At 38.4% G+C, this 10,998-nt stretch overlaps 2 protein-coding genes across 2 annotated transcripts; both read right to left on the bottom strand.

Annotated features, from left to right (window-relative positions):
• Nucleotides 1–242: 242 nt before the first annotated feature.
• On the bottom strand, nucleotides 243–1,699 carry LOC132148853 (parvalbumin beta). The gene is made up of 5 exons (XM_059557595.1): nucleotides 1,582–1,699; nucleotides 1,070–1,137; nucleotides 852–984; nucleotides 656–765; nucleotides 243–538 (listed from the first exon to the last, which is right to left on the bottom strand). The coding sequence occupies exons 2-5, from the start codon at nucleotides 1,128–1,130 to the stop codon at nucleotides 513–515; spliced, it is 330 nt and encodes a 109-aa protein (XP_059413578.1). The 5' UTR covers nucleotides 1,131–1,137; nucleotides 1,582–1,699; the 3' UTR covers nucleotides 243–512.
• Nucleotides 1,700–3,248: 1,549 nt separating this feature from the next.
• On the bottom strand, nucleotides 3,249–7,769 carry LOC132148854 (parvalbumin beta-like). The gene is made up of 5 exons (XM_059557596.1): nucleotides 7,631–7,769; nucleotides 7,066–7,145; nucleotides 4,780–4,912; nucleotides 4,596–4,705; nucleotides 3,249–3,529 (listed from the first exon to the last, which is right to left on the bottom strand). The coding sequence occupies exons 2-5, from the start codon at nucleotides 7,124–7,126 to the stop codon at nucleotides 3,504–3,506; spliced, it is 330 nt and encodes a 109-aa protein (XP_059413579.1). The 5' UTR covers nucleotides 7,127–7,145; nucleotides 7,631–7,769; the 3' UTR covers nucleotides 3,249–3,503.
• Nucleotides 7,770–10,998: the final 3,229 nt, after the last annotated feature.

Raw genomic sequence — 10,998 nt, 5'->3', positions numbered from 1 at the left:
AGTAGTGAGTAATTCTAATCGTTGTCAACCTAAGTATAAGTCTAGGTATTTCACATATGTAGTAAAACTGAATGATAAACGGTTATTATAATAAACAGGCCATTATTAATAAAACTTTTTATTATTTTTGCATTTTCAAGACAGTGATTCCAAATATCCCACTAAATAAATGTCATTTTTATTTTCATTTACTTAACTGGAAATGTGGTGCAGTGTGGTTTGAGAAGAAATCAAAAGAAGTCTGTATTGAAAAAGAATATTTATTCTTTTCTTATCGTCCGTTCCCATGAAAGTGCATCAGGTTTTACAGTAAGCAAAGTTCATATTTAAGACAGGAGACACAACCGCTACATTCACAGTCATCGTTTTGACAGTGTGCTGCATGGGAGGAAAACTTATCATAAGCATCATGTGTAAAAAAAAATTAATAATTATTTATAGTAAGATGAAAATGGGAGGTCTTGGGCAAAGTTGTTCCATCAGAGCAAGAGGTGTTGTTGGTCAGAAGCAATTTATGCCTTAACCAAGACAGTAAACTCTGTCAGAAAGAAACACACACGTGTTAAAATCAATCAAACCTGTTCATGCATGCTACAGAATGCATATTAAGTTGCATTTCGAATATCCACAAGGCAGATGAGTGAATGTGACTGACCATCAACTCCGATCTTGCCATCGCCATCAGAATCTCCAGCCTTCAGGAAAGTCTTGGTCTCGCCGTCAGTCAGTGCCCTGGCATCAGCCTTGAAGTTCTGCAGGAACAGTCTGCGCATGCACAATTCACCAGGGTTCATGAGAACAGAGACTTCATTGAAGGGGTTTAAAAGCTCTTAATCAGATCGTGTTCTTACTTGAGTTCATCCTCCTCAATGAAGCCACTCTTGTCCTGATCAATGATGGCGAAAGCCTTCTTCACGTCGTCAGCAGACTTGCCGCTCAGACCGACCTTGGTGAAGAAAGCCTTGTGGTTGAAGGAGTCAGCAGCTGTGTGGGGAATACAGGAGACTGATAAATGCACGCTTTAATGCAAGACGGCGTGTTAAAGACCTGTTCGCTCATGGTCTCTCACCCTTGCATGCCTCCAGTGCTGCAGCGATGTCAGCGTCCTTCAGGACTCCGGCGAATGCCATCTTTTAGCTAAAAACAGGAAATATTACACACAGCTTTCACTGTTTGATCTGCAAAAGCTTAAATGCATCTAGTCCAGTTTGTCTACTCCATAATAAGGCCATTATTTAACAGTCATACGGTTAATATCTGACATCGTTTATTCTAATACCATTTCATTTTTTTTTTTATGGCATCATTTCAACAATGCATATCCAATAAAAAACAGCATGTCACATGTGGATATGAGTTGCGAGGATGTTAAATCCCAAAGAGCGCGATGTGTGTGTGTGTGACCATGAGATCCTCTTAAAATAAACCAGTAGAAGGCGAAAAAATCCCATAGCTGATTCAGATGAGGAGAAAATTTAGGATGCAAGCTGCTCCGAAACGATTCAGGATGTACCAGTCCAGTTTTTTTTTAGTTTTTTTGTCTTTCTCCATAGATAGACTGGGTCCCCTGTGCAAACTCACCTCTTTTGTCTTTTGGTGCTGAAGGTAGTTTCAGAAGACTCGAGCTGTGAACTGCAGTGATCTCCGGGCCCCCGATCTCCCCCTTATATACCTTCAGCCACTCCAAATATGAACTATAATGTAATAGACACCCGCCGGCTGAGGGGCCAGTTGACATGCGCCCAGCAGCCACACTACTATATTTATCTTCAAAAATGAAGATGCTTAAAAAGGTGCGTTTGAAAAAAATGTCCATCGTATACTTGCATGCTAATAATAAACGCTGCTGATAGTGCATGGACATATTCTTCCTATGGACACATGCTCACCGGGAGACTTATCAAAGGGAGATTTTTGTTTGTGCTCTGGGTATGGACTCTCCGGTTGTGTTTGCTTATATAACCGGTTATATGATTATTAGTTTCATGTCAAATGCATCATTTGTTCATTTAGTTATAGCACTGATAGTTCATTTTGCATGAGATTTTTTGCTGTGTAAAATCTTCCCACATTAAAAATGTTGTCCTGGTTTTCTTTTAATGCTGTTTACTGTATGGGAAAAGGTCAAAAAGAAATTCTATTTTAGTTAACTCCAGCCCTCAGTTATTATATTTCCATGACTTGTTTTCTCCATTAGAGATAATGTCATCTTGAATTTACTATACTAAAATAAAGTTTAAAATTCAATATTTGAGTGAACCTTTTTTAAATGAAATTTTAAAGATTTGATGTGAATTTAGATTTAGATTTTTTTTTTTTTTTTGTGAATGTACAAATTCAATCCGGGGAGTTGTATACAACCTTCAAACAGCAGAGAGCAGCAGAGTTCATCCTGCTTGACTGGTTTTACAATCAAAAACTGCCCTGAAAGCCGAACTGTTTCACTAAAACTTAACTGAAAGTTGTTGTACATTAGACAAGTCCTGTTTTTATCAGACATATCCTGTCCGTGATTTCAAAATGTCCTAAAATGCCCGTGTGCCGGCTTTCCTTTTGTGTTTATACTTTGTGAAGGACATGACTGAAAGGCAGTTTGACCAATAGCGTGCAGGTATTGTACATAATCGACCAATCGTGTGCGAGAAGGCGGGATCTACAGAGAACGGTCAAGCAATGCATATAATGTACTTGAGAACCATACAGAGAATACAAAAACAAGGCCAAAACCCGGACTTTTTAGGCAATTTAGAAATCCTAGCCAGGAAAAAGAGCACATATGGTCACTCTAAATTAGAATTAAGGATAATTATATAAATTGTCTAAGAGCTATACAATTTAAAGGGGTGTAATTAGGAATGTCAACGGTTTTTGCACTATTATGGTTAGTATCACATTATTACAAGAGCATTGCCAGTCGCTCTAATGAAGTTGTGCCCATTGCAGGGTGTTTAATGGGTTTTGGACGACTGAGCTTGGCTGGCACTTTGTTTGAGTGTTTGTTGAGCTATTCTGAGCATTCAGAGAGCTGCCATGGACTCTTAATTGGGCATGTGAAAACTATCCTCTGCAAATCCCTTCCAGTGGATCTCGGCAAATCTCTGGGCCTTCCCTCGGCCAGCCTCGTGCCAAGAGCAGCCTGCAGGACATCCCTGACTATGAGTGCATTGTCATGAGAGCTTCCCGGTAGAACGTCCGACAGCGGAAGGGGAACGTCGATTAGCGACCAAGGCACAAAGCGAAAAGACATGTTACACCAAAACTATATTTATTCCTCGTTTTTCACTCTTCCCCAGAAGTGCATTCAAGATTGTACATGTGCACAAGCCAGTAGGCTTGAAATACAACATCCAACTAACACAAACAATACCCTCATCACAACTGAGCCAACTGTCCAAAGTCAGTCATAAATAAGATCATATATAAAAAAAGTTCAGCTGAGAAAGATGTGAGCTGTCGTGAGTTCTGGTTCCTTGATATTGGAAGGGTCTTGGTCAGATGCAAATTTAAGCCTTTACAAGAGCAGCAAACTCTGTGAGATGAGACAAAGATGAGACACAGATGAGACTAGCGTTAGGCAATTCTGCACACTTCACCAATTTCATTTCCAAATATTGTAAGGGGCCTGATAGTGTTGTTAAACTGTGCTACTTTACAGATTAAATACTTATTATGTGTGGAAAATGTATAATAATGAATACTATTATTATGTACTGTATATGAATAAATATTTGTAAATATTAAGTGTATATGTAAAAAGTGTATATGTTAATTTTTTTATGTTTCATTTGTTGACATCCACATAAAATGGTTGAAAATGTTATTAAAAATATAACATTTCAATAACAAAGAATAAAGAAATTAAAAATAATAAATCTATATGTGTGGAAAACTTTAAATTGGCTGGAAAAGTGAATGCATTTATGTGTATTCATTTACATTTTAAAAAACGTTTCACTCAGGTGCATCCGTAAGAATGGGATGAAAAAAAAGTTATTGCAAATTTTCCATGCAAAGAACTTGAAACTAGATGAAAACAAATAAATAAATACATTTATATGTTTGGAAAATGTGTTAATAATAAACTGTATTTTTTTTAAATGTGCACATGAATAAATGTATATTTAAGTAAATATTGGAATATTTATGTCAAAATGACATCTACAAAGAAATTTGTACATTTTAAGAAAACTTAAAATATTATGAAAAAAAATTATGTGTATGTGTGGCAAATGTATGGCATCGTTTTTTACATTTGCATGTGAATGAATATATATCTAAATATCAAAATATACATGTGAAAATACTAATCTACAGTTACAAATTTACATTTGTAACAGGCCAGTATAAATGTTGGCAGAGTGAGTAAAGAAATGTAAAAAATATCACAAACAATTTCAGGCCATTTTCCTCTGTGATATACTGTAGGCTTTACTCGACTTCTGGAGTATATTCCCAAGCTTTCTCGCCAAAAAAAAACAAAACAAGGCAAGCTACACTACCAAGCTTAAAAAGCACTTATTTTCCTGTTATGTATGCAACTCTTCTTGATCTCATCCGAGATGTTAAATGGGGTCAAGATGCCATTTTTCATGTACCTTCTGCTCCAATCTTGCCATCACCATCACTGTCACCAGCAGAGAGGAAGGCCTTGGTCTCTTTGTCGGTCAGAGCCCTGGCACTGGCCTTGAAGTTCTGCAGGAACAGCCTACAGGAAGAGCACAGGCCTGTTATTAAGCTCTTTTACACTATCTAGTGTGAATGATTGATAAAGAGTCTCACTTCAGCTCCTCCTCCTCAATGAAGCCGCTGTTGTCCTGGTCAATGATGGCGAAAGCCTTCTTGACGTCATCAGCAGACTTGGCGGACAGACCAACCTTGGCGAAGAAGGTCTTGTAGTCGAAGGAGTCAGCAGCTGCGAAAAAGCCAGTATTTCATCTGATCAAAATGTTATAGACAAAACAGACAAAACCCATGCATTCCTTTCAGCATTCACCAGTCAAAGGTTTGCACATGCATGTCTTCCTCTTAATATTTTTGACATTTTAGAATAAAAATAATAAAAAGTACAGAAATATTATATAGGAGTTTATTACACCGCTCTGTGGAATACTTGATTCTGATTGGTCAATCGTGCCGTCCAGTATGTTATTCCCATATAACAACCGCCAGATTGAATAACCACCTCGTGCTGCAATCATTTCAACATATGGTAAAAACAAATATTTTTAGCCGTGTAATAAGCGGGATAATGTACATCCAGCTGGTTGTTATCTCAGAATAAACCCCTTCAGGCTGATACAAGATCACCCTGTCTGGATATCCTTCTTTTATCAAAATGTAGTATACTTTATGTAGCAAGTATACAAATATCAGTGTTCTAGTAGTATACTTGTAAGTGTAACGTTTCAATACTCCTTGGGACTAAATTGGCCCACTTTCTAGTATACGAAAGTATACTTTTAAGTATACAAACTCTGTGTTCACAACTAGTTTACCTCTATGTTTATAGTTTGTACTGCAATTATACTAAAAGTGAACTTATAGCTAACAGTTTACTAATTAATTACTTTGTCCACTTTGAAGTATAGTCTCAGTAAACTACTAATTTAGTAGTTTTATACTGCAGGTATACTCATAAGTTTTCTTTAAGTGAACTTTACATCATATTTTAAGTATACTACTATGTCCCTATTTAGGTTTTAATGTGTATATATTTTGTTATATGAATATCTGAACATACAAAACATCAAAAGAAAGAACAGGTATCTGCTTGTAAACAAAAACATTTTAGTCTAGCTTCATGCATTATTTTTTAAACACTTTAATGTGTTTCATAAAAAATAAAGAAATACCATTTTGAACAAAAAGCTGAAAAAAGACTATGAATTGGATTCAAAATGATAATCAAAACGTAGATGGAGTCGATCAACACCCCGAAGATTGACTGTAATTATTACCTCTTCATCAGTACAGATTTTATTCCATAACATTACAGTTTAGATGCTGTTTCATGTGAGATGATCATGTTAAATTACATCTGTTAGTATCTGGTGTTTCTTTTTTCTTCTTCCCTTGTGTTTTTTATGAAACTCTGTGCAGAAGATGTGTACTAGCGCCCTCTACGGTATAATAATGAAAACACAGATTCTAGGAGTATAGCACAAATATATTTAGACTTTTTTAAAGTATAAGTCAAGTATATTTAAATGTCATTTTAAGTATATTTCTGAGGAGTACATAAAGCCCATTACAAGTACATACAAAATAAACTAAAAGCATATTTTCCTATTTTTAGTTTAAAAGAAGTATACTAATAGCACACTTGAATAAACTTCTTTTTCATAAGGGTTACGTATTGACCAAAAATATTTAACTTAATCAAAATTATCACACACTATGTGGTAACTGGTAACTGTTAACTTAAAGAGCTATTTCAATGTGATTTCCTCTATGAAAGTAGTATATACATTAATAAAGAATTTTATGTTTTTTGGTTGATTTGGCAACATTAAGATTTTTGACCTAGGAAAAAAAAAAGATGTTACCATTTTTAGGTTATTAGTTTTTTTTAAACAGTGTTAAAGGAGTTCCTATGTAATTTAATGTTTAGTCCAGCTCATTTATTAAAAAGTTTCAATTTCAACAATTTAAGCAGAAACCTTTAGATCATGTTTGCATATACCTGAAATATTAGATCATAATATAATATAACATATAAAAGATCTTAGTAAACTTACACTCATTTATATTCCTCACACCTCTTAAGCGTTGTTAGTTTATTTATTAGTCTATATGAATCAATATTGGTTCATGTATATCAAATCTTTAGACTGAATTCGTGTTGTTAGCAGCAGCTAATAGTTAATGAATCTCTTTTAAATCATTAGCAAACACCACTGCGGTTCTTCACAGATCGTTCGGTCAGAAACGGTATTGTTTGATTATCCCGTCTTTGTATTTGAACGTGCACTAACTGCTGATCTGTTAAGCAGTTGTTAATGAGTTCTTAATGGCATTCATTACACCGTGTTTACCCAGTTGTGAATATGAGACGTGATGTCTTACCCTGGCAGGCAGCGAGAGCAGCATCCACATCAGCTGCGGTGAGCATAGCAGCAACGGCCATGTTTCCGGTTCTGATTAAGCTGCAAAACAGCAAAACACTGAATCAGAACAACTCACAGAATGTATGCAATGCAATACACCAATAAACACCTCGGCGTTCCCCCCACGGATTCAAACATGACTCCTACACAGGCATCACGGACGCTCTAAAGTGCAACTCCGATCCTGAATGATCTGAAGTGCCTGATTTTCACAGATGCAACATAAACATTTGCACATATCAACAGAGGCCAAGAGCACTAAAGCACGACCCATGCTCTCTAGCAGTTAACACTAACTGATCTTTATCATCTAGTTATCCTCAGCGTCAAGCCATGGACATTTAGCGTTCAAGGTCTCCGGTCTTCAGCCTCTGCACCCACAGCGGGCTCCTGATGCTCCCCGTTACCAGTACAACATATTCCACAGGCCCTGTCCGCGTGCTGTTTTCTTTGAAAAGCCTGATCCTAAAGCATTAATATGTCACGAGCCTCTGTAGACGAATGCATCCGCTGCATGGACTCACCTTGCGCTTGTCTAAGGCGAGTGAAAAACCGAAGGAGTTAGTCGAGGTGTGACTAACACTTCTGGGGGTCCCTGCTTATATACCCTCAGCCTCCCTATTTACAGGAATTCGATGCTCAGTAACAGATACGGCATGTGGGTCTACGTTTGGAATAGTGTCGAAAAAATGTGTCTAGTAGTCAAGTTGGGCTATTTTTAGTCTCCTAAACCATGTTCAGAACCATGTGTGGGATCCTATAGATCCTGAGGCCCTCCTCCCTCAGCCGGCTCGGGTTTAGCAGACGCTTAAGAAGATGTTTACTTTCAGTCCTCTTTAATTTGATATCCCAGTACAAAAGGGCTGATGAACACATCAAGATATCACTGAACGTTTGTTTGTTTGATTGGGTTGGATCGGGTTTCTCTTCCAGGTTAGAAACTCTGGACGGAGAGCTGCGCTGCAGTAAACGGCATCTCGAGGACGTAAATCATGTCATTGCGTGATAAGAATAATTCATAGCAACACACGGTGGCTTATTATAATCAATACGGAAACTTTAGCAGAAGTGTGTGTTCATGTCACAGGCTGGATACGAGATATTGTTGGTTTCAGTGTTCAGATTGAATTATTAGTGGCCTACACTGGGCAATCTGAGGATGAATGCTTCATGACACGCTTGAGTTTTATTGTAGGCTAAGAAAAGAATTGGTGCTGGAGCTATCTTGAAGCAATTTGTATTCAGAAACTGCTTGTAAATTTCTCAAATAAATACAAAGAAATGGCAAAGTGACACATTGAATAAAAATAAAAAAACCTAGCTATAGGTGAAATAATTACAAAGAAATTTACCACATTGAAATAAACATGAACATTTGACAATATAAAGACTGAAATAGTATTTTCTTGTAAAACACACTTCAATAATCTCAGTTTTTGAACTTTGAAAAATATATATATTTTTTGCAGTGTATCCTTCTATTATTAAATGAATATTATTTAAATTATTTATTTATTGTAGTTATTTTTTTCTTTTATTTATTTTGCAGAGTAAAACAGATTGGTTAATTGCAATTTTTTATTTTTAATAATTGATAAACTTTTAAATTATTCGAGCCATTATTTTTATCCACTGGAAAAAAAATCGTAGAAATAATTTTCACTTAGAAATAACTTATAAATTTCACAAATAATTACAAACTAACATTGAAATAAACATGACATTTTGACATGTAAAGAATGACATAGTATTTTCTTGTAAAACATACTTCAATAATATTTGTTTTATTTATAACTTTGAAACATATATATATATATATATATATATTTTTTTTTTTTTTTTTTTTTTTTTTGCAGTGTATCCTTCTATTATTAAGTGAATATTATTTTAATATCTTTTTTATTTCTTTGTAATCTTTTTTTTTCTATATTGATTTGGAAGTGATTTTCCTTTCCAAAATTAATATTCTATTTTTGTATCTCTAATTTGATTTTATTTGATTTTGTTTGATTTTATTTTTATTTGATTTTATTTATTGTGTTATTGTTTTTATTGTTGTCATGTATTTCATACACTTGAATATAATAAAAGATCGCACGAGGCAAAGCTGGATAAAAGAATTTCCGTATTTGGAGACTTTGATTTTATTGAGCAGTTTCATATTCTATGATCACTATTACAGAAGCAAGTTTTTTATTTGTTCCCAATTTGCACATTTACCACAAAGACTTTGTTACACCCCTGGACTCATTTAGTGTGTTTTTGCCCCTGTGACCCAGTTTCTGTCTCCCGTGTTTGGTTTGATAAGTTCCCAGGTGTGTCTATCTTATTCCCCATGTGTTCCATGTCCCGGTTAAATGTCATTCCATCCACCTGTGTTTCCCCAGTTATCCCATGCATTTAAGCCTTGTCCTTTCAGTTCAGTTTTGTCGGGTCTACAAACCGCTTACGTGTGTCTTCCCATGTGTTCCATGTTGGATATCCCCTGTGTTGGATTTAATAAAGCCTTATTTCGTTTATCCTCGGCTCCGTGTTCCTTCCGGCAGCGTAACGTAACAGAAGACCCGACCTAAAATGTTTAAAATTGCGTGTTGCCCCTCCATTTTGTTTTCCGTTTTTTCACAGTCTTTTCTTTCCGTAGTGTGTCGATGGATCCCCTCTTTCACCCCGAATCCCTCCTCCTCCTGCTGGAGCAGGAGGGGCGTTCTCTTAAGGACCATACCAGACTGTTTCTTCTGCTAGCGAATGCCACCAGCTACCCGGACTACGCGCTCTGCACCTTCTATAATGCCAGCCTGAACTCCAAGTGCAGAGCGTTATCATCCGAAGATGGTCCTCAGGAGGATTTCGCCGCTTTCGTGGAGTGGGTGCTGGAGAAAAATGGATCTGCATGGACCATCAGCACCATTGAAGAGGATATCTCCAGCCCCACTCCCGACCCAGAGACCAGCCAGCCACCTTCAAGCCGCACGGAGCCAGAGCCCACCGCAGAGCCCAAACCATTCACGGACAGTGAGCAGGATCTCAAGAGCGCGACTGACCAGGTGTGTGAGCCGGCAACACTGTGCGTCGTGGGAGTCTTAGTGGAGATCGAGGGTGTGGAGGAAAGCCCTTCCCACACATCCGCGACTGAGGGTGAGCTATATTCGGTCTCGGGAAATATGGAGCAATATGGAGGTAGTTCCTGTATCCCCTGTTTTTCCGATGGTTCCGTCCAGCCCTGATCCCCCTGTATACCCTCTCAGTCTCCCACTCCTACCTCCTCCAGTCAGTTCCTCTGCTCCATTTCCGCTGGTTCCGCCCAGCCCTAAATTTTCTGTGTCTCCGCTGTTTCCGCCCAACTCTGAATCTTCTGTGTCTCCGCTGGTTCCGCCCAGCCCTGAAGTTTTTGTGTCTCCTGTACTCCCTCCCAGCCTCCCTCTCCCACCTTCTCCTAAACCTGCCAGTCCCTCTGCTCCACTTCCGCTGGTTCCGTCCAGCCCTGATTCTCCTGTGTTTCCTCCCATCCTTCCTCTCTCTCCTCCTTCTAGACCAGCCCGTTCATCGACCTCATCTCCGCTGGTACCAGTCAGTCCCATAGCTCACCCTCAGTCCACGCCATCTGGGCGCGATGGTTCGCCGCTGGACTGCCAGTCTCCAGCTCCGCCTTGGCACGTTAAGGCCCTGTCTCCGCCTCCAGCCTCAGAGCCCTGGACTCCTCCTCGGTCCTTCGACCCAGCGGCTCCGCCTTGGCTCTTAGCTCCCTCCTCTCCACCGTGGCCTGACATCCCACCTGCTCCACCGGGCTCCCTCGTCCCTCCGGCTCCACCTTGGTCAGCCGTCGACCATCCGCCGCCTCGGGACTCCACTCCTTCCGGCTCTGTCAGGCTCCTCCTTCCCTCTGGTTCCACCG

This window comes from Carassius carassius, chromosome 9 (genome assembly GCF_963082965.1).
Source record: "Carassius carassius chromosome 9, fCarCar2.1, whole genome shotgun sequence".
NCBI lineage: Eukaryota > Metazoa > Chordata > Actinopteri > Cypriniformes > Cyprinidae > Carassius > Carassius carassius.
The sequence above is the reverse complement of the archived record's forward strand: the minus strand, read 5'-3'. Positions and strand labels throughout refer to the sequence as shown.